Source organism: Thunnus maccoyii, chromosome 12 (assembly GCF_910596095.1).
Source record: "Thunnus maccoyii chromosome 12, fThuMac1.1, whole genome shotgun sequence".
Classification (NCBI taxonomy): domain Eukaryota; kingdom Metazoa; phylum Chordata; class Actinopteri; order Scombriformes; family Scombridae; genus Thunnus; species Thunnus maccoyii.
In genome coordinates, this window is record NC_056544.1 from 11,439,585 (window position 1) to 11,463,576 (window position 23,992).

The 23,992-nt window shown below is 39.4% G+C and overlaps 2 protein-coding genes across 3 annotated transcripts in view; both read left to right on the forward strand.

Moving 5' to 3' along the window:
* pik3r2 (phosphoinositide-3-kinase, regulatory subunit 2 (beta)) overlaps positions 1–7,571 on the forward strand; it is a 29,922-nt gene extending 22,351 nt beyond the window's left edge. For both annotated transcript variants that reach the window (XM_042429652.1, XM_042429653.1), the window contains exons 5-16: positions 69–221; positions 2,637–2,847; positions 3,129–3,208; positions 3,538–3,640; positions 3,928–4,026; positions 4,187–4,367; positions 4,847–4,966; positions 5,366–5,508; positions 5,717–5,893; positions 6,068–6,139; positions 6,295–6,465; positions 6,604–7,571. In XM_042429652.1, the coding sequence (XP_042285586.1) occupies positions 69–221; positions 2,637–2,847; positions 3,129–3,208; positions 3,538–3,640; positions 3,928–4,026; positions 4,187–4,367; positions 4,847–4,966; positions 5,366–5,508; positions 5,717–5,893; positions 6,068–6,139; positions 6,295–6,465; positions 6,604–6,811 (1,718 nt within the window). In that variant the 3' untranslated portion in view covers positions 6,812–7,571. The remainder of the gene's footprint in view (positions 1–68; positions 222–2,636; positions 2,848–3,128; positions 3,209–3,537; positions 3,641–3,927; positions 4,027–4,186; positions 4,368–4,846; positions 4,967–5,365; positions 5,509–5,716; positions 5,894–6,067; positions 6,140–6,294; positions 6,466–6,603) is intronic.
* Positions 7,572–17,073: 9,502 nt separating this feature from the next.
* ifi30 (IFI30 lysosomal thiol reductase) lies at positions 17,074–21,319 on the forward strand. Its single transcript, XM_042428492.1, has 7 exons — positions 17,074–17,326; positions 18,522–18,710; positions 18,841–18,915; positions 19,137–19,223; positions 19,421–19,573; positions 20,859–20,927; positions 21,063–21,319. Exons 1-7 carry the CDS (start codon positions 17,195–17,197, stop codon positions 21,129–21,131), a joined length of 774 nt encoding a protein of 257 aa, XP_042284426.1. The 5' UTR covers positions 17,074–17,194; the 3' UTR covers positions 21,132–21,319.
* Positions 21,320–23,992: the final 2,673 nt, after the last annotated feature.

Consider the following 23,992-nt stretch of genomic DNA (forward strand, 5'->3'; position numbering starts at 1 on the left):
ATTTTGGTGGATTTTCCTCTCGTCGTATGTTGCCTCTAACTGTCCCAAATGTATATTCTGTGGTCCAGAGAGTGACATCGGTCAGAAAGATGTGGGTTTCCTGTCAGAGTGTGTCTTGCGCTACCTGAGAGACCTCCCGTCACCTGTCATCCCTGCCTGTATCTACCCTCACCTACAAACTGCTGTCACACTGCAGCAGCAGGTCCTGCAGCAGTCAGCAGGTAGGAAACGTTTGACACTTTGACATTTTTATGATTACAGTGGGAGGGCATCTGTATCTCGCTACCATAATGGTATGTTCATGGACATCGGTGGTGGTTTTTGCTGATTTAAACAGCAGATTCTGTAGATTACTGCTGACCATTTACCAAATGATGTCAATATTTTTCGCATTATCTTCTTACCCTCAACTTGCAAGCACATGAATAGGCAACTTATATATCACAGTGACCATTTGGTCACCTTCTTTCCTGATTGATTGATTGACTGATTGTCACAGTGACTCAAGGAAGCTCCAGCATTTAACAGTTGAGTTGATTACATTTGTATTACTGAAACCAGTGGTCAGCTGCAATGTAGGAAAAATGCATTCACTGTATCAATCTAAAAAGTTATTGGATGCTTTGGAAAATATTCTGCAGAAGTGTGAAGTACACACAATCTGCAGTTAATGGGCTAAAACAGGCAAAGTCCAACATATAAAGCCGAACTGAAGTCATATTGCGCTAAACTGACTGTTTTATAGCTAGATGTAGTATCAATAAAATGCATGAAAACACTTCATTCTAGAAAATTCTTGGAACAAATTGATTTGTGAAATATTCTCACCCCGTTGCCATATTTTTTGCTTGTTTTAAGAAAATATTTTTGGACTCAACAGTCTTGCTAAGAAGGGGATTTTGTGCAGTGTAATTGAATAGCACGAGCCCAAAAATGAGCCGTGTGCTGCTGATGATGTTGTTTTAGCGAGCAGAATGGCACCTTTCATTGCTTCAATAACTGTAATTTAAGTAAAAGAATTGCACGAGGCCTAAACTGAACCGTATCTGCTGCTGATCGAGGTCAGCTGCGTGTCAGCGTTGAGAGAATAGAGTCAAGTGTCGGGAAGGGATGAGCTCACTGAGGCATGCTAAAAATGCTTCCGCTGATTCTGCTCTGCACATGGACACCATGATTTAATTTCCAATACAAACTAGACCTACATTATAAAAAAATACCAAGCAATACAGCGGACTTGAGGATCAAAGACACAGTGTTTCCGTTAGGATTTTTTTTCAGCAGTGATGCTTTTGCGCGCACGCAGGGCCCACGACGCCAGGACCCGTATTTGCACACACACCAGCAGTGGAATAACTTAAAATTACCTTAACATTGTTCCAGATATGTTTATCCATGTCCACAGAGTCATGTGTGTGATCATTTACAGCAGCATTTGACACCAGAAGGGCTCCAGAGGTTCAGATAAGTGTCATTGCAATAAATGTCAAAAAATGAAATGGATCAACACAGTCGGGGACTTTGGGGTTTCTCCCTCAAGAAAATGTGATGTTATTTGACTAAAAACGTTGCATTTTCACATCATATTGGAGCATTATCATCACAATATTTATTAAAAACAACAAAGGTTGTAGTTTTTCACAGTTTCACTCATTAGCAAGAAGAAAAGTGAAACAAATATGCTTACTGATGAAGTAAGCACTATGTTCTGAAATAATTTATCATTCAAAATCATCAAAACACTGAGCTTAGAAAGTGAAGAAAGAATAAACACAGACATCACTCAGTATCAGTCATTCCTCCTGTCCTCTGTCCTCCCTCTGCTGCTGATGGGATGCACTGCCAGCAGGTACCCGCTGGTAGAGGGAGGGGGGCTGGGCCAGTAGATAAGTTAACAGGAATTTTACCGGTTTTAATATTCGTGGCAAACTAAGCTAAACATTTACAGCAGCTACATACAGACAGCTTTCATTTTAGCTTGTTCATAACACTTTCCTATTAGCTTAACGAAGGTACCGTGGTTGGCGGTAAAGGCGGTGGATGGGACGCTGCAGACAAAGCAGTTAAAAATATTGCATGTTTGTAATTGTTGAACAGGTGGTTTGATAAATTACTCTTATTGGCTTTTTACTCACAATGGTTTTATTGCACTTACAGTAACGAGTGTAGTTGTCATCAACTGGAGTAAAATGTTACCATTCACTTCACCTGGTTCACTGTCTCCACTGTGGCCTCTCTGCTCTGCTGTCTGCTCTGAGTGTGTGTGTGTGTGTGTCTGAACCCCGCCCTCGGTCACACACAGACACACAGAGCAGAGGAGAGGACATAGAGCCGCTGTGCGATCATACATGATACCAGTTCCCATCCTCTCCCCACTAGCTCCAGTCAGCTGCTGGAAGCGGAGAAAGTGCATGTGGTTTTCGTTGGTCGTGATTATTATGTACAAAGCGAAATTTCAACAGTGGCATTCATCATTTAGCAGTGGCGCTGCGCTGCTGTTGAAAGCATATAGGGGGATTACTGAAGACAAGATTTCCTCACATGGGAAAACCTGATAAAAACTGCACGATTAAAAGTGAAGTCACAATAGTAGTTTAACGTCCGGATCCTCTTCATTCTTATTTGAATCCCTCCTGCAGATGGTGCGGTAGCTGGTAGCTATGACAGAGAGGTAAGCCTGGTCCTTGAGAGCTCCACCACCGTCCCTCTCCATCACCGTCTCACCCTGCAGTACCTCCTCACACACCTATCCAAGGTCACCCAGGCACAGGCCAGCAACGGCCTGGACACACACACGCTGGGACAGATCTTCGGACCGCTGCTGATAAAGACAGGCCCCTCCACCACTTGGTAAGTTTTTGGCTGATTGATATTTTATACAGAAATTGACGAAACATAATGTATGTATGCAATGGAGGTGATTATGTACAACTGGGCAACATTTAAGATGATCTACAGTATCACCTGATTGGTTGAATGACCATTTTGGGTTATTTTTCAGTACTATATAAATATGACTTTATTATATAGTGAGATCTTCCACCCTTAGAGGAATGAACATGAGCTAATCTAGAGTTTGTATTTATTTAATTTGTGAACTATTGTTAAATTGTCAATTAATTGCTTGACAGGTTGGATGAGGAGTTACCTGCCCTTGTGGTGGAGAGGCTTCTGATAGAGAGAACCACGGAGCAAGACCTCACTCCTCCAGGTATCTCATTTCTTGTTTTTACACTATAGTAGAGCACTAATTTTATGCAGTAAAACATTGATTAATAACCCTAATAAGCCACAAGGCATTTTAATCATACTTTACCATACAGACAACTTCATACTAGTAGGTTAGCAGTTTCCAGTGAAGTTGTTCTCAATCACAAGTTTATATTCTTACACTTGAGCTGTTCACTGGTCCACAATTTGGAGGATTAGTAGAGGAACTTCAACTTAATGTAATTAAGTGTGTTTATTCCATTAGTATAAAATGGGTTTAATGGTGATGTCTGTGTGTGTGTTTATGTGTGTGTTTGTGTCTGTTTCCAGTTCTTCCGGCAAAGCCAGCGAAGTCAAAAATGGCTCCATCAGCCATGACAGACACAAGCAGCCTGCTGAACGACGCTGAGTGGTACTGGGGAGAAATCTCCAGGTAAATTATGAAAACAGACTGTTGTTGTTCAAGGGGAATTTGATCACAGTAAATATTGTGTTTCATAGATTTAAAGTACTGGATAAATAAATTGTCAGAGGCACATCATTAGTTACCAGTTACAATGTGTAACAGCCTTTACATCCTCAGGTTGTCCTCGCTATATTTAATAGATAGCGGTAAATTAGGATTATCAATAATTGTGGAAATCATGTTATTATCTTGCTGTTAAAATGCAACTGATCACGTTTAACGTTAATGAAGTGAATGTGTTTCTGTATTTGCAGAGAGGAGGTGAATGAGAAGCTGCGAGACACTCCAGACGGCACCTTCCTGGTCCGAGATGCCTCAAGTAAACTGGAGGGCGAGTACACTCTCACTCTCAGGTAAAGCTACACTTCTGGTTTAAAGTTTCTCAAGAACATCTGCAAAAATGTAGCAGCATTAAATGAAAACAAACCAGCTGATCGCTAAAAGTAAACAGACAATCTGCATACTTGCCCTTATTTTCTTTCCTTCTCGTTTGGCTCTTGTCTCCCCCTGCAGGAAAGGAGGGAACAACAAGCTTATAAAGATTTACCACAGAGACGGGCGGTATGGCTTCTCAGAGCCTCTTACCTTCCTGTCTGTAGTTGAGCTCATCAATCACTACCGGCACGAGTCCTTGGCCCAGTACAACGCCAAGCTGGACACCAAGCTTCTGTATCCCATCTCCAAATACCAACAGGTTTGTGCTGATTGTCTAGCAGTTTGTTGATTGCATTTACTGCGCTGAAGGCATTTTTTAATCTGATTATACCAAGGCTTTGGGCTTATATACTCTATCTCTGCAGGATTTTATTGATCTGATGACCTATAACAGCCACTACACTTTTTATTAAAAAACAACATCAGGAAAGCAGGATAAGATGTCATACACAGTAACTGCAGCTCAGTCTCAGAGGCATTTCCCTTTTAGAAGCTTGCATTTCTTTAGTGGTCGTCTAAGAATCATGTCAATTCATGTCATCTAATTCAAGTTCAAAGCAAAATCTCTCTGCAAGCCTCCTTTGAAATCGCCTGCTAGCCTCCCTAGCAATCTTTAGAAAAGTTTGCCCACAATATTTTTATGAATAACATTAAGTATGGTCTGTTTGATCTGAGTTTTCATGGTTTCACTCATCAAAGTGGTGGTTATGCTTTCATCTGCTTTTTGCACGGCTTCAGTTGGTGAAGGAGAACAGTATAGAGGAGGTCGGAGAGCAGTTGAAGGTCTATCACGAGCAGTACCAGGAGAAGAGCCGCGAGTACGACTCTCTATATGAGGAATACACGCGCACCTCACAGGTATGAGTTCAACACACATGGACACACACACACGCTGTCCCTCTCACACAAACAGGGGGTGTCTTGAATGAATCATCATTTGTATCGTGTTTGTTTTCTTCATATACTGATGAAATATATAATCATGTACATACCAACATACATAACAACAAATACAGTATTAATTCACAGTATTACACCAAAGAAAATAGAGTACAAAGCCGTTCTTGTGAGACAGTATGACTCTGTATGAGTAATACTCTCCGTATTCCTCCTCTCTGTTAGCTTTGTATAACAGTGTAATAGTTTTAACGTAGACAGGGAAAAGTTGTGGTAGTTGTGATTCAGCAGCTACAGACTTAATTAAAAACAATAAAACCTCAAATGGACAGTTACAATCTGTGTCCTTCTTTTCCACAGGAGCTGCAGATGAAGCGCACAGCCATAGAGGCCTTCAACGAGACCATCAAGATCTTCGAGGAGCAGTGTGAGACTCAGGAGCGCTACAGCAGAGAGTCTTTGGAGCGGTTCCAACGCGAGGGCAACGAAAAGGAGATTCAAAAGTAGGTTTTTGTGTTCATGGGATTCTTAATAATCCTAGTTTGAGCATAAACAGCATAAAGTTAAAGCAGGCAGATGCAACGGATGAATAAGATTCATTTTACTGGACCATAAAACTGAACTAAGCTAATACATTGGAAGAGCAATCTGTCAGATTTTCTGTTAAGCATTCACAGTCTTGGACTAATTTTTGTCAATTTGTTCAATCAGGATCCAGAGCAACTCAGAGCGTTTGAAGTCTCGCGTGAAGGAGATCCACGACAGCAAGCGTAAGCTGGAGCAGGACCTGAGAGACCAGGTCTCCGATAACAGAGAGATCGACAAGAAGATGAACAGCCTCAAACCGGATCTCATGCAGCTCCGCAAAATCAGAGACCAGTACTTGATGTAAGGGGAATTGATTAATGCACAGTTGCATTCTAGTTCAGTTTTTAGAGAATATAAGCTGTACATGCACACACCGACACTCACACCGATTCACTTATATACACTCACTTATCAAAAGTTTCTATCTAAGTAATAAACTGTCTGCTTTAAACCTGTGGTCTTTTTGTTTTGCAGATGGCTCACACAGAAGGGGACGAGGCAGAAGAAGATCAATGAATGGCTGGGCATAAAGAACGATGCTGATGAGTAAGTGTGAGACAAACTAACAGTTCAGCAACTTGTACTTTGATGACCGGGTGCTCTACTATATCCAACTGTAATTTAGACAGTATTGAGCTCAATGTTTGGTTCAGATTATGACGTGTTCTTGAGTGTCTGCTGCGTTATTTCTGTGTCTTCAGCTCCTACTCGCTGGAGGAGGATGAAGGCTCACCCCACCATGATGAGTGTACCTGGTACGTGGGTGACATCAAACGCACCCAGGCCGAGGAAATGCTGAGAGGCAAATGTGATGGAACCTTCCTCATCCGAGAGAGCCAATCACAGAAGGGCTCTTACGCCTGTTCTGTAGTGTAAGTTTGATTTGTGCTCGTTAGGAAAAATCTACCTAAAAAGTCTATTTTCAGTCATTTCAGTAGATATAGACAATAAGTAATGTATATATTCTGGACAATATATAGCATCTTCAGACATGATCTTTGTCTTTCTAGTGTGGAAGGTGACACCAAGCACTGCGTCATCTACAAGACAGCCACAGGTTATGGATTCGCTGAGCCGTACAATCTGTATTCGTCCCTCAAAGACCTGGTGCTCCACTACAAAAACGTCTCCTTGGTCCAACACAACGACCAGCTGAATGTAAATCTCGCCTACCCGGTCCTGGCCCGCTCTCAGAATCAGAACCAGCACCCAAGATGAATTATCCACCAGCAGTGTAGGACGCCAACCAGGGTGGGGAAACTAAATCATTCACTCATACGCATTGGAAAAAACAAAACAAAAAGAAAGCTCTGAACAATGGTTGTTCATGTGTTTAAGTGGCGGGTAACATCAACACAACAGCCACGACGGCACGGCTGGAGGCTGGTGCTAATTTCCCTGATTGACCCCAGTCCAGCAAAGAGCACTCCTTGCTAACAGCATGGCTACAAAATAAGCACACTACTACTACCGATAACTAAGCACTGTACAGTTAGCCTGGCTGACGCAGTGAGTTTTAACGTGGGGGAGAGTGTCGCATTAGCCAGCCATGACTGTACAGTGTCAGTTATGGGGGGAAAAAAAGTGTGAGAAATTTACAAGAAAATACCTTTGATACAGAAGAGAAAAAAAAAACAGGACTTGATGTGTTAAAAGGAAGACAACATAAGCACACAAAAAAATTTCAAGATGGAGAGAAATCCTGAAGAAGAAGAAAAGAGGAGAGACCAGATGGTGGGATGTTGGGAAAAATTTTCAGGAGGCACTTTTGTTTTGTTTTTTTGCCTTGAACATGTGATCACTGTCCACAGACAAAGGCCCGATCTGTCATCCCCAGACTGCCTGCAAACTCTCCATAGACAAAAGCCTGAGCTGTCATCCACTGAAAGGACTGGCTTGGCTAAACCGGGCTGCTCGCTTCACACCTAAAGGCGGCTGAGAAACCGTGGACCAGGGGGTGTAGTCACTGGAGCCTGGGGGCTGGGGGGCTGGGGGGTTGGTGGGGGTGGGGGGGGGAGAGATTTCTTGGGGTGGATTTTTTTTAGGGGGTTTTAAACAGATCGTTTCAATTTAAAGCTTGCGCAAGTGCCATAGTAATAGCTTTGAATGACCACAAGCCTGTGTCACAAGAAGAAAAGGGGGCACGTCGAGGTTGAAAGCAAGATGAGAAGGAGGGAGGGAACGAGCGGCTGTCGAAACAGACAAAGCTACAGCTTTAAAAAAATAAAAAATACATACATATAGGTACAGTATATTTTTATGAAATGTTCTTTATTTCCGACTGCTTTGGCTTGTTGCTGTCTCTCAGTGGGCCTCCCTTTGAATTGACGAGGTACAACGTTATTAATACAGAGTAGAAATGCATGGTACATATTTGGTATATTGTGAATACAGAAATACTTTTTAATCACAATACACTAGATGCAGAGGTACATCGATAAATGCAGTTCTTCATGATTCAGGTTTCCTTCTGACTGAAGTTGTGGAAAGACGCCTGCATCAAACTTGTCTTTGTTTCAAACTTCTTCCTTCTTTTTTTTTCATCCTCTTTAATACTGTAGCACCTGTAGCCATCGACTTAAGGCATAACTGTTAGTGCTCCTCTCATGTGTCTTGTTCCTATATGCTAAAGACACTTGCAGAGCATCAATCTATGTGATTATTGTATCTTCGGTACTGTATTTGCTTTGTCTCTAGTTAGATAGACTGTTTTAGCGCTACAATGTCCTTGCAGATGTTTATTGTCTTTTTTTTTTGTTTTTTTAATGCAGATTCACTGACGGTACTTCCCCTCTTTGCGCTTGACTGTTCATTTCGTCACAAGCTTGACTCACAGAGCTGTAGAACATTGATGTACAAAAAAAAAAGAGAAATTCTCAAGAGAAGCAGTAATATAACTCGTGTACAGTATATTTCAGACACACATGCAGTCAGTGTATGTGACCTTGTGTTTCTTTATGTTTTCAGATTTTCGCTATGCTCTTAGATTCTGTTTAAGGATGCACAGTATCCAGCTAATGTGAGCCAAATGAAGGATGTCTTTTCATGTAGCAAGAAAGAGAAAAAAAGAACCAGTCCTTTTGCCATTTAGCATGGCCTCTGTGGTCTGAGAGATTATCTAGTACAGTATGCATGGAGTCCTTCGTTTGGGTTGTTGTTTTTTCTTTTTTTTTTTTCACCTGGCACCAGTGGTTGATAATTGTGCTTTTTGTAGTGCATATACAGTATGATGTGTGGTAGTACTATGCACAGCACAGTAGTATGTGGATAAGAGTAGGTTTTACATTTACAGACAGTTCTCAGATCAATTCCCGCCCTTCGTTCTGTTCTGTGGCAGTGAATTAATCCTCTTCTCTCATGTTTGAGATTGTACCATCCATGTTCTGTCTCGCTTTCAAAGCACAATTCACTTGTGTAGAGGCAGGGTAATTCACTTCTTTTTCTGTGGTCGATGAAAAGAGGCATCACATGACGCCGCTTTTGAAACTGATATTCATAGTTAATTTCATGAGATGAATGAATATAAATGATCTCTCAAATTTCTTACATGTACTAGACACTAGATTGCCAAAAAGAAAAAAAAACGGTATTTTTGAAGAAGAGGAGTGTAGAGGAGTCAAAACTCATTGGCATTAGAAAGGGGTTTTTTTTGTAAAAGTTAAAGTGCACTGTTTTTAAAAGTTGCACATTTGGCATTTTGGCTTGTGTTTTATTTCTGTTGAGGAGGGATTGAAATTAAGGTTTTGTTCCAAAATGAGATATTCACCCACTCCTCTGGAAGTCAATTATGAGTTAATAACACAACTTTCTAACATAATATCATTTTTGTTTTTGAAATTTTGATTCACAAATTTCAGGTAGCAACATTTTTCCAAACAGACCGTTTTCAAATGAAACGAGAACCAACTTCAAATACTTTAAATCAAGATTTTGATTTCAGTCAGGAGGACTAATCAATTGTACTGTACTTTGCACAATTCTTGGCCCAAGAATTAAACTAGAGTTGACAGCAGTGCTTCTGATCAGAGGGCTTTAAAAACATGTGAGTGACAAAGATTAGAAGTGCCTTTAGACATTGTGATGAGCTCGTCTTCTCCTCATTGTCATTGGAGCGTTGCTCCACAAGATGGTGCCATCACCACCACATGTTGTGCCCCATGGTTCACACGTTTGCCATTTATCTAAGACTTAAGGCTATCTGGCAAATGAGCATAGTTGTTGTGTGATTGTGTGTGTGTGTGTCTGTATGTGTGTGTGTGTAAGAGTAAATCTGAGCATGTTATAGATAGAGAGTGACAGATTTTAGTCGTGCCTCTTTGTTGTTACATCTATAGTTGTTACATATTCCTTCTTTCTATTGGTGGGGGCTGTACAGTAGCTTGGTGCTCTCTCTCTCACTGTGCACCCAAGCTAGCTTTCTTTGATGTTTTTTTTTCTTTGATGGTATATTTTTGAATAAAACACAGATAAGATAGAAATGTGAACCATTACACATCCGTGGCCCAGTCCAGTTGTTTGAAGCTCTTTGGATAAGCTCTCAAGTTAATGCATGCAGCATTTCTCAGTGTTTTGTATTAGTGAGTTCCTTGTGAACTAGCAACCTGGTTGAGTGATCTGCCACTGCTGACGCATCCATTATCCAGTTTGTTGGACCAACACTTTTGTGACTGCACTTTTTTTTTCCTGTTCCACACACTCAGACTAGTGTGTCTAACGCCCAACAACCATAACTAACAGACAGTGGTGAAGCTCAGTTGTCAATAGTGTGTTTAGTTGATAGTTTTTAAGGTCTTTCCATACAGTATATCAGGAGTGATTGACTTTTTCTTTATGATATTTGAGTATACAGTGTACAGTATATGCTGTTGTTGTTTTGCGGTCGACAGCTGTCATGTAATTCTGATGCTTTTGACTGATTGCGATGTTTTTATTATAGAGTTAGTTTGACTTTATGGACTGTATAAATTCTGTAATACTTTTCAAACCAACTTTAAAGAGAGCTGCCAGCTCATTATGCAATTTTGTCCACACAGCAAAATTGTCCAACTTAACAAGAGGGATAACGTTCATTTTCCTAAAGGGTCATTTCACCCAAACTACAGAAAGAAATTGTGGTATATAAACATGCAGATAGTTTTGGTTTTATCTGCTGAGGTTTTGAGATCTCACTCTTTTTAATTTTCTTTTGAACTACTTTCTACTGAAGAAATAGTCCCTGAGAAATTGTGCACAGTGACGTCTGTGGATTAACATTGTTTCTGTAAAGACACTGCTGTTGACTTTTCCAAATATGATTTTTTTAATGTTTTGAGCAGCAAATGCACCTCAGCACATGAAACTGAAAGGAAACGCATGGCGACATACCACTCAAACAACAGAGCAAGACAGTTTCAGTTTATTCCAAAACAGCTCAACTTTCAAAGATACTCATGAATCAGGCGACTTTGGTTCTGCTTCCATTCAAGCAATTTTTCTTAATGTTTTTTTTTTTTTTAAGTTGCTTCAAGAAATGAAATAGAAATGTAGAACCAAATAGCTTATTACATCACTTGTTAAGATGCACATTTTTGCAGTGTACTTTCATCCGCCATATATGCCGTGTTAATCACAGATGTTTAATAGCTAGAAGCAATGCAACTTTAGTAGCAATGAACCTGGTCGAGCAGTGAGACGGGCAGAGGACGAAGGTGTTATCGTGCTTTGACTTGGAGTTGAGACTTAAGTCCCACTTTCGGTAGACGTAACTCTGAAACAAAGCTTTCATCCTGCTCATCTATTAGAGCTGCATTTGTGTCAGAGCTTCTTGAAAACGCATTTTTCTACACGACAAATGATCATTCAAGGAATTAAATATTTTTTCATCAGCTTTGGTACACTGTAAATGATATTTCTTGAAACAGCCTCACACACAAAGCACATCTTTCACTGACTACAAAGAACACGTATATTTGGTATCTATTAAGGTTTGAAGAATGAGAGACATACTAGAGAATAACTATTTTGAAAAATACACTTAGATATCTATATTTTTGGATGATGTAATTCTGATTTGGATTGTGCTTGAAGCAAATCAGAGAGAGGCTTTGATGTATGTGAACACGATCTTTTAAGACTTGCTCCAGGGCTGCTTTGTATTCCACAGGGTGAGCGGTTACTGAAAGCATTTTTACTAATCAGCTGCGGCGAGCTTCGTCGCGATCAGCGACAAACTTTGTGGTCACAGTCACTCGACATAAATGTAAATCTATTAAGCATGATTATCTGGTGCATTCAGAGGATGAAGCAAGCTCATGTACATGTGTTAATATTTACAGAGCTGAGTCTATATGTTAAATGCAGTCTTGGCTGCTTTGCATTTATTAAATATTAGAAAAGATTTTTTTTTGTTTGTTTTTTTTTCTCCTGAACGTGAGAATCTTGTTTTGTCATTTGAAAGATTCTGGTTTTGTGAGTAGAGGCAGTGTTAAAGTTGCACCACAAAAGAGACACTTATAAAGAGTGGAGTGAATTTTGTTGGAGGATGCCACAGAGATCCACCAGCAGACTGGACACTGATGTTGTAACAAAGTGAATCATCTTACCACTGTATGTGTTGGTAGATCTCTGTGGTCACGGATTTTTTTTTTTTTTTTTTTGTGGCCTGATCTTAAACGCACAGGCAACAAAAAAAAGAAAAAAACAAAAGTTAAACTGACCAAGAATTTACACAATGCTAGAAAAAGGTACATGATTCAACGGTTCATGATCACTCCTTTACGCAGATCTTTGTACACAGAACAATGATGGCATTAGAAAGTGTTCTTTTATGGTGCCTGAGTATTTTTTTTTTTGTAATTAAGCTTTTTAAAAAAGCTGATAGATTTGTCTGTCCAAGTGTTGGTTGTTTTTGTTTGTTTATATCTGTTGATGATAACCTTACAGAGCCTATAAAGAAAAAAATAAGCTAGCTTGAATTTTTTTTCCTCCATACAGAAAAAAAAAATACAAATGTTTACAATATGTAATTAACCAAATAGTAAATACGCGTTTGAGAATCAATCTGTCTGTCCCTCAAAGTGGCTGTGATAGATTGATCTATGTTTCTTTATTTCCTCTGTCATTTTAAACTTGAAAATGTTATGACTGCTTGTTCTGGGTTTGTTTTTTGTTTTTTTTCTGTTTCTGTTCGTTTCTCTTTTTTTTATTTTTACATGTGAGAACAGTGCTCCCTCAATATCAAAACAATAACTCAACAATATAGTTCAACAAGATTCTTTTTTTTTTCCATACTAATGCATCATTAGTCTTTGACTTTCTTTACCTGCTGACTACTTACACTGAGCCTTGTATATGCAGGACTGAATCCTAACTTGAGACGCTGTTGCATCTTTTGCCATTTATGGTAGATTTCAGTACGACTCATTTGAATGTTTAGTTCAGAGAGTCTTGTGAATAACAGGAAAAGCTTGTCACTTGGTGAAAAATTCTTGAGCACAGTTTTGGGTTAAGTCAACCGCATAAACAAGGTTTGAAATTCAGGAAAAAACTTGTCAAGAGGCATCATATTCTTGATTTTGCACTACACAGCAAGTGATACTCAAATGAAAAGGTGAATCAATTGCTCAGTTGGTTGGTTAAGACCAAAGGTCCTCCATTATAGTCTCAGCTTGTGCAAGATTTCCATGTAAAATATAATAATGTTGACAGCTGCACTTTCATTTCCCTTTTTCTGCATGTAAATCGCCATCTGCAGTTGTACTACACCCTCACCTCTCAATCCAGACTCTGACGTAAAAGGTTGCCATTTTTTTAATAATTTGATGTGAATGTTGTAGTATTTTTCACTGGTGTATAGTAGTTCATATTCAAGATCCAACATTGCAGACAAGATTGGCTGTGGTTCATTTGGCAACGACACGGGCAACGTTACAGAGCAGCAAGAACTTAAAGACACGCCATCACATTGCAACATCTTGGCTCCACCGTGTTGCCCGACAAGTGAGCTAGTGTATCACCAGCCTCAGCAGCAGCAGTAACAGATACACGGTTCTTAACACATAGTTAATAATGATGTGGTCTACTCTTTCTTTCAAAAATGGTGAATGGAAATGAATGGGGCAGTCAGATAAAGCTACTCTACACCAAAGTGCAATTGAACTCAGAGGGAGCACTGTTGTTTCAGCCAGTAGAGGCCTATTGGTTGTGGTGTGCCCAACCCCTATGCACGAAAAGATGGTTATTCTTCTTCTCTACTCTTGTGTTATCGTCCCTCTGTTGGTCTGTCTTAATTCAGATGCGACATTTCTTTCTTTATCGTGTACAGCTTGCTTCAGAGTTGTGTTTGTCCACAGACAGGTACTCTTTCATCTGTACGGTTCTTTCTTTAGGCTGATGCAATGATTTTAAAAGACAATAAAATATATATAAAATGAAGTCTGTTTCTGTCTGGGTTTTGTCTGCCTGCCCTGCTTTCACACTGCTTGATAATGAAATACTTAATGAGCCAATCACCACATATGTAGATAGGTACCATACTGTATAAAACTCTAAAATGTATCTAAAATCATTTACAGTGCATTTACAGCGCAGTACTCCAAGTGCCAGACTACTGATTTAGGATGAGATATATGCAAAACACAGGGATTTATTCCATTGCCCTTGTTCAGTTTTGAGGGTCAGCTCACCCAAGTTAAAGGTACCTTATGGAGTTTTTGACCACTAGTAGTGCTATGGAGCAGTGTTTTTAGGAGTAGGTCTCTGTTTTGTTTGTATCATTCATGTGCACAATGAAGCACTTGCATGTGTGCTCTGCTAATAAAAGCACCGACAAAAATAGTGACGCATCAACAAAGGCAGTGAAGAATGATTACTGATTTAAACTTTGCAAATGTTTTAAGAGGAAGTAAATGCATTCAACAAGGAGAGAACTCAAGGATACATACAATGGGTTTTGGTAAAAAAAAACTCTAAATGTAAACATAACTTTTCTATTGTTTACAAGAAAACTCCACAGGGTGCCTTTAAAGAGAAACTTTGGTATTTTTCAACCTGGACTCTATTTTCCCATCAACAGTTTTTGAAATTGGTCCAGTATTGAACAAGAACGCTTTAGCCAGCAGCCGCAAAACGGGCTGTGATGTAATCCTTGGGGGCAATTGCACCCATCAATGTACGTCCAATAAAAGTGCTTGTTTTTGCCACTGACGGGGTCAGATTGTTATTACAAGTGTAAATATTTCGGAATGGATTGCTACAGAAAAATAAAACGCTTTTCTTTACCTTTCACTTTATCCGGTCTGTTTGTTATTGCGTCTAACCAAGTCTCACTCAATGAGAAGTCTTGCTGGTGAGAGTTGAGTTGTTGCAGGAAGAGCTAAATACACTCACTCCTCTTTCCAACTCTCAGGGTGCGTTCCAATACCCATACTACCATGCTACGTAGTATGCCAGAAAAAGATTTAGTATGTCCCAATACAGAGTATGTTAAATGCAGTATGCCAAAAGTATCAGGATGTTCTACTTCCTCTGGTCGCATTTTGCAGTAAGCAAGCGAGCATGCTTTTTTTGGCTATTCTGACCCACAATCCTCTGCACAGCAGAAGATATGTCACATCGACTGAGCCACTGAGAGAGCTCAGACCAATGACAGCACAGTGACAGTGCAATGATGGAAGCTAGTGCAATGACAGATGACAGCACATTCAAGCACCGGTCATTTTGTCGACAATATTCAAATTTTGCACTACAGACTGCGACGGATGTATGAGCAAGAGGACCACAGTTCAAGGTGCAATGTTATGACAAAGTAGTATATATACTACTATATAGTATATATACTGCATGCAACAGTGTGTACTTTGTAAGGACAGCTACAGTACTAAAAGTAAAAAGTAGACGTATGTGATTCGGAACAGAGCATCATTCATGTTTCCACTGTTGTCTTCCTGCAGCAACTCAACTTGGTTAGACACATTAGTAAACAGTCCCCATTAGTCACTTAGACACAAAATGATGGGAAAATAGGGCCCAGGTTGAAAAATACTGGAGTTCCCCTTTAAGAAAAAAACTTTTTCTCACTGACTTCAAACAGTAAAAGTTTTTCTTGTTCACTTCCCACCACAACTTTGATAAGAAGCAGTTCTGTTGAAAACTGTTCATAGTGAGGTCTGTGGTGTTAAAAGCGTGACCACAACTTTTTTTCTAGAAGAGATAATGATGCTGACTTTTTAAAATCCTAATTTTAAATGCTGTTTGAACCACAACATTCGCCTCAATCATTTTGGGGTGAAATCTCAAACCGGTAGGTATCTCAAAACCAGGACTAATAATACCACGTCTATCTGAATGGCTGGAGTCCACTAAAGAGAGGTGAGAAAATAGGTGTTCTGTGATTGAGTGAACTGATACTTTCTGATACAGTATAAACCAAATTAACCACTATAGGTAAATGTGGCAAAGATACACATTTAAAAAGCAGCACAGATGAATTACTGTACTATCTACACATAAAAACTGAAACAGTACACAAGATAGAGTTTCAACATGCTTTCATACTATCTGTTACACCAAGTCCAAACACAGAAGAGCAGACAGGAAGCAGAGTGAGTCATGATGTGTCTTGACTGCTTCGTTGTCTCTGTGACTTTGTTTTGGAGGAAAATAGGGAGAGATCATGTGAGAGTCACCAGGTAAATCTCTCACAATGTTCAAGGGATTATGATGATTTTGCTGTAGTGTGCATTTCTCATGACTCCTCTTGAGCAAGACCTATGGACTGAGGAACTGCTTTGAGACATGCCAGGGCTTTATAATTAGCCAGATGATCTGTCCATGCCACGGAGACTATGCCACAAAATAAGACTAACAACAAATTGAGTTCTGATCACAAGATCACAACACCTCCTAGAGATATTTTTAATTCAATTTCCTCATACTGCTGGATCTGTCCAAAAACAGTTCATTGACCAATTTGTTGACCAGAGTAAAACATATGGCTTTCACAGGTTTGTTAAGCATGTTCAAGGCTGTTTTTCACCAGTACATACTGTACATGACAGGAGAGTTGTGGTTCAGGCCTAAAATCAATTTAACTATCCATATGTTTGCAGTTTATCTGCTGCTGAACATGAAATCTTAAGAGGAAAACATAACTATCACTCTTTGCTTTTTGGGGTAAATGAACAACTGTTGTTTAAAGTTTTTGAAGGTTTTACGTCCAGTGCCTCACTAGATTTGTGAAAAAACATGTTTTTGTGTGTTGTCTGTGTACCACATTATTTCGCATGAAATATCAACATTTTAGTCAGCAAAAAACCCCCACTGCAAATAAAATGAAATCTTTATGTTTTTGCAAATCTGTGCCCACACAGATCCGGTGACATTTAGATTAATATCTGTGGAATATCATGCTTCTCCAAAGCAGCAGCAGCGAGGTGTCTCTGCTAGCTACAAGTGACGCTTTCTTGATCATATGATCGAGAGCCAATCAAAATGCAGATAGCCTGCACGGGGAAGCACCGGTGCTGTATTTAAAGTTGTATCATGCAGTAGTTTGTGGGTCATTGTCGTGTTACTGCTAACTTACACTAAGTGTCAAACGTAAATCCTGCACTGCAACTGAAGATGAAGGCATCTCTGCTGCTGATTTTGACTGTTTATTTGCACATTCAGTCCGGCGGCGGCAATCTGTTCTCTTCATGCACCTACCCTCCATCACAGTGGTGCTCATCTCTGGACACATCTATCCAGTGCGGGGTAAGACTTTAAATGCATTTGGAGAGGTTTATACATGTTTTCTTGCTTTATGAACACGGAAAACGCCCTTTCTGAATCTTAGGATACCTCGGACAAACGTTAACTGTTACACAACTTCATATTTCGTGTCGAAATGTGTATTTTGAACATGAGCCCAGCCTTATCTCCTCTCCTAACCATCGCCGAGCCCCAACGGTGGATGGGGCGCTACGGGAAACGCCATTTAGTTGTTTAACCGCCGTTCTAAATTACTGAAGAAAGTTAACGTTACCAGATAACTTTGCTAACATACTCTCACTAGTGAAACTGACAACAAACTTCTCAACAGAAATTGTCCTTTTGAATACAGCTTCTGTTGCAGTAGACATGGTACAAAGCGCGATAATTCACACTGAGATGTGCAGATATAGAAAATAACGGTCTAATAGCGTTGTAACCTACGCCTCGTCCAATATATTCGTGACGTCATAACTATATAGTTGTGTATTAACTGTCACTTTGAGAAACGTAGCGGAACAGATATCCAAATGAGCTGTGTGTAGGCTGTAATGTTACACGTTTTGTTTACCGCAGTCATGTAGATAGCAACCGATTGGAGAAGTGGGCAGGGTCTTTTTTTTTTAGCTGGAAATACCTATGAAATAATTCAGCATATGAACGAGGAAGTAAAACCTCAAGAATGTACCTTCCCTTAACATACTCAACATGTCTCCCTCGGTGACTGGTTTTCCTCTAACTCATAGAGAAGCACTCTAGAAATAACTTAACTTATAACTTAACACTATAAGTGACTTTCTATACTTTGTCAGTCTCTTATAGTAGACAAACAGTGCATAACAAAGAGTCCACGTCACAGTTTCATCCAATCAGAAATAAATGTGTGTGCTGGGCATGCTCAGTAGCATTGTATGTTTTGAACAGCTGATTTTTTGTGGCAGTAAGTGATTTGGATTTATTGACAAGAAAATAAATGCCACTTAACACCTACATAAATAATGAAAAAAAAAAAAAATGTCATCCTGGCTCCTCTCCTAGCATTGCCTCCAAATGGAAAATTCAATTCTTCCTCAGCTCTAAATATTGATTTAGACATATTGTGGTCATGAAGTCAACTGTCAAGGGCTATGCAGACACACACATTCAAAGAAAAAAAAACAGAGAGCTGTAACCTCCCCACTTTTGCTCCTTTGCGCAGGTTTTAAAGCAGTGCCTTGAGACTAACATCACCAGGTCCCGTCAGGAAGCAGCCCCTGTCGAGGTGGGGCTTTACTATGAGAGTCTGTGTCCCGGCTGCAGACAGTTTTTCGTTGGGATGCTCTTCCCCACCTGGATCATGCTGGCTGACATCATGGCCGTGACACTGGTGCCCTATGGGAATGCACAGGTAAGAAGTGAACCAATCATGCAAAGCTATTCTAGTAGAGTCCCAGAATAAAAATATATAGCTGGAAATGAGCATAATAGGTCCCCTTTAACTTACCCCTTGCATTTATCATATTGTTTTTAACCTCCAGGAGAAACCTGACGGACAGAAGTATGTGTTCGAGTGCCAGCATGGAGAACAGGAGTGTCTAGGCAACATGATTGAGGTAAAGTACACAGAGGGTTAACTGCTGAATAATAATAAAACTACAATTTGGTACCATGTAATCTTCCGTAGTTTAGTAAAAATAAATACCATTCATCTTCCAGAGAATGCACTTTGAGTTCTTGTAAATTTGAATGTTGTGAAAGTGCCCTAAGTGCCCAGAGAATGGTTCAGTTGTAAATGATTGTTATTCATGTGTGTTTTCTGGCCCTTTCCCCTCAGACTTGTGTAATGAACATATCTCGGTCTTCCCCCTGGATAATCAACTGTATGGAAAGCTCCAGTGATGTCATCAATTCAGCCAAGACTGTAAGAAACTCTGTGTGTTTGCATGTTTGTGTGTGTGTGTGTGTGTGTGTGTGTGTGTGCATTTACTTCGTCAGTTGGCTGATCTGTTCGTCTGCCTGTATCTCTCCAACCATCTCTTTAATCATATTCACTTCCACAGCATATTGCTTCACTATTGAAGTTGATTTGTGATTATTTCATTTTACTGTTGTTTGTAGTGTGCAGAACTCTTCGACCCTAAGTTGAACTGGGACAGCGTCATGAGCTGTGTGAAGGGGGATCTGGGAAACCATCTGATGCATCAGAATGCTTTGATGACCGAAGGCTTGAAACCTGCACACGAATATGTGCCCTGGGTGACCATTAATGGGGTAAAGTTTTAATGCATTTAGCAGCACAACCTATGAACCTCTGTGGCATTCTGTAAAAAAAAAAAAAAAAAAACGTAACTACCTCAGAGAAAACACAGAAGTATAACACTTCAGACCTACAATCTGACTCAGAGGTAAAATACATGTTTGTTTAACTCTCTAGACTTCAGAAACTTCCATCTTTTCATGCTGATTTGTTTTGAAGCCACTTCTTCTGCGGCGCCCGAGTTCTGCCACTGCTGTTGATGCTCATTTTTAAACCAATCGTGTTACATTTACAGTGATCATTTCAACACCTGATCTGCCCCAAAACTCCAGTCTGTAAATGAAAGAGAGCTCAGTTTGTCAAATAAGACTTGAACAGAAAATTAGAAGCAATTTTGAATTGAGTTGCATTAGTCTTCCCCCTTCTGTATTTTCTTTCTCTCTGGTGTTCATAAAATTTTTCTACATTTGCTTAAAAGCAGTTTATGCACCAGTGGGGATCATGGGTGGCCTTACATTTCTTGACCATTGCATCACCATTGAATACATTTTCACATCCAATGACCATAAAATAGCTGTCTATACTAGGACTATACCCTCTACAAAACACTGTCATGAAGTCATGCTTTGGCTCTATCCAAGCATAAATATCTCCAGATCTAGGGAAAAGGTGAGCAATAGTTCATCAGATTATTATACTTTTAATCTCATTGATGATCAGGTACTGTGCTCCATACAGCTGATTTTTCATCTCTGTGTGCGGTCTTGGTGCCAGTCAGCCCTGAATTCACAGACATGTTGATTTATTTGTGATGCCTTAGATTTGTGACGTTAAGCAACCATCTTGTTGCATTCACATAGACCTGCTGACAAGCTTTGACATGCTTGTTTCTTTTTTGCCATTGCAGGCATTTTTATTTGTGCGTGCCACCATATAGATTTTTGAGTCTGCACACAACTTTGCAGTTGTTGTGACCAGTGGAATGTACAAGGATATCAAACGATTTGACCTCTTTGAAACTGTGTCTCAAACCTAGTTGGTGTTATTATTTACCTTTTTTTTATACATTAAAGTTGGTGATTGTCATATTTCTGTTAAAGCTGACACATACTGCCAACTGACATTTATGTTTACCCTTCCTGTGTAGGTGACATACCAACTAACTTGTTTTTTTCCAAAGACTATTTGGAAAATACTTTTTTCATGTTGTGTTGATTTGTCCACCATTGTAGCTGTAAATTTGTGCCTAAATGCTACTTGTTTCCATCGCCTTTGAGACACTTTTTTATTAATATGCAGGAGCACACAGAGGAGCTGCAGAACAAAGCCATGTCTTCTCTCTTCGTCTTGGTCTGCGACCTGTACAAGGTACATTTAGTGTCAGTCAATTCTGAGTTTGACTCTGTGTGCTGCATTTCTTGATATCATTTTACTGTGTATGTATACACTTGTTGTTTGGTACAGCTTGACCTATGACCTCTAACAAGCTTTTTATTCTTTAAGGGCCCCAAGCCGGAGGTCTGTGGAGGAGAACGCCGGAACCACTACAAAAGCTACTGCCACAATGAGTGAAGGAGCAGTACTGCACATGCCTTTATGGTGCTGTGTTCCAGGTGTGGCCACTGAATAAGGAACACTGAGGAATGTCTTCAAATATTTTTTTAATCTGTGATTTTATAATCTGTTTCTATAAAGGGAAGAATTATGATCATTTCACTTTATAATTTGCAAAATATAAACACAATTTACTTTCTGAAAAATGTGTCATTATTGAAACATTATCTGCTGAAACCATGAAACCATAAGGGCTTATCTTTGAGCATTTTGACTCAAAGATATGCCTACTGGTATTTAAGTGTCCCTGATTGGTGAAAGACTGTGTCCTCATTGTCCTTTAGATGGCGCCATAACTCATACTCTCACTACTCACCCCTTGTTCTGAGAGGTAAAGAAAGATAAACGAACATCAACTTACATGTACATGATGAACTGTTAACCATGCCATACTACGGTCTTAAAATAGTTATTTCAAATTATTTACTAGATTATTAATTATTTACTAGATTCCTTTAGTCTGAATTTAAAATAATCTGCATGATCATCCTGAGAGATGACTTCATGTTCAGCAACATGTTATTAAAAAAAGAATACAGATTCTAAGTGCACTATACAAAAAGTAAAGGTAAATAAGCAAACCAGAGATCATAAGTCATTGAAAAAACACATGAGATTCATGAGTCATAACTGATATGTTTTTTTTTTTTTATCTGTTTTCATGTGGGTGTGAGGCAGAAGATCAGGGTCATTAAAGTTCACAACATCTCCTGAGGATCATACCAAATGTTAAACATAGACTCATATTAGAACAAATCATATTAGATATAGTAGCTCTTATCCAAAGCTGTGTTTATGTTGTAAAAAAGTTACATGGAAAGACTGTTGACATCAGTTTGATCAAAGCCAGACTCTGGCCTAACCAGAAGGTCTGGATACATGAGGTGCTCTGATTCTACAGTCAGATAGACACACATGAATAATGGCCTGCCACGCAGCAACTCACCTCCAGCTAACACATGCACTCTCAAATATCCTTTCTTGTTCCACAGATGAATTTTTGCCATTTTCAAAAATACTTTTGGGTCTAATCAGGTTATAGTTTGAAAAAGGCAAGAGTAGAAATTTGAGATGCAAACTGAAAAAAGAAAGTTAGCTGTTTATCACTGGACTAAAGACAGCTAGGAGTTCTGAAGAGGCGGGGAAATAGTTGTTTTTAACAAAGTGACAGCCCAAGGAAGTATTGGTGCCACAGAGATCTTCATATCTGATCTTAAATGTGGTTCCTGTATCCTCCTCTCTTGGCATTTCCTTCCCAGTTGTCTTGTTCCCATGATACAGTAGCAGAAAGTATGAGGAGAAATAACTCATCAAAATTTTTCAACTTCACCGAGGTAAGGGTAATTAATGAACCTTTAAGAAATACTGAAGAGAAAAAAAATGTATGACAGTGAAATGGGATTCTGTGTGTGGCCTTGGATTCATAGTCATTATTTATTTTCTGACATCTTTTCAGAGCTCAAAAAACTGTCAGCTGGCTTCACAGTAGCAACAGTAGAGTACCAAAAACAAAGATGGCAGGTTACATGTCATCCATCTCTTGTACATTTTATGTAATTACATTCTTATGTGTTGTTCTGTGATTTTTTACCTTTATCAAACAGTTGTGGAGAAGGTTCCTGGAGCCTTCCGCATGTTAAAATAAGCCCTATCTAATAGCAAGTTCAGGTTAATGAAAATAAAGTAATTAATCTGTCATGTTTATTGCATTAAACAAAATTAGTTTGTCAGCCATTCAAAGAGCATTCATTATTTATATCCATTCACCAGTAATAAAGTATCACTGAGAAAAGCAATCAATTAATGACAGGAGAAAATCAAACGTCCCTTCATGAGTGAAGTTTGCAATACAGGAAATTAACAACACCGCTCTGTGTCTTGGTCAGCTTGGTCAGATATGGTCAACAATAAAACACGAGAGAGTGTGATGACAATTGTTTATGGAAAGGTGGAACTCCCTAGCAGATGGAGAGATAAGGTCACGGGATGCAGCGGAAAACAAAGACTCTTATCTGTTTTCCCTCAACACTGACGCTGAGAGAGCGATGCCCTAAGAGCTAAATCCCAAACACTATCTCACTGTGAAAACCGTCTATTGTGTCCAAGGTGATAGTGTGTGGGTCTCAGGACCTGAAATCAGATAAAACGTTCCAAAAATAATGCACAAGTGGGCTTTGCGAGGCTCGTCACATTTTCAGCAACAGCACAAAAACAGCCCTGTCTGCAACGTACCTTTAGATCTCTTTGGAAAGTGTTCTTTTTTTTTTCTTTCCTAGTCTTCTTAGAGGGAGTCCTCAAGAAGTTAAACAAAGGCGAAGCTTGACCTTTTTCAGTTTACTTATTTCTGAATCATTTAATTGTATAAATGTGGAAGAGAATATTCACTTTTCACTGTCAATGAAATCCAAGACAAACACGTTAGTAACTTTCTTCTTTGGCTTTTCCTCTTATTATTAATCTACAGTTCACACGTTATGTATTATTGACTTTTTATGTTTGTATTGCTGTGATGTGAGATATTTAATCTTTTTGTAACTCCATATTATTACTGTATGCTGGTTCCATGCTGTGACCCTCTTAGCATTTATTTTTGTTGTCAGAAAAATGCTTTAAATGTATCCGTATTGACGGTGTTAATGTCACTGAGACATAAAACTCAACAAAGCTCTTAACCAACTTTAAAAGAAGATGATCAGTGGTCGACTTTACAAGAAAATATTCACACACAGCAACTCTGTGTCTAAAGCGAAAGAGGTGTGCCGAGTTCTGTTCAAGTAGGTTAGGATATAGTCTTACATTTTACCATCACTGAGCTTCAA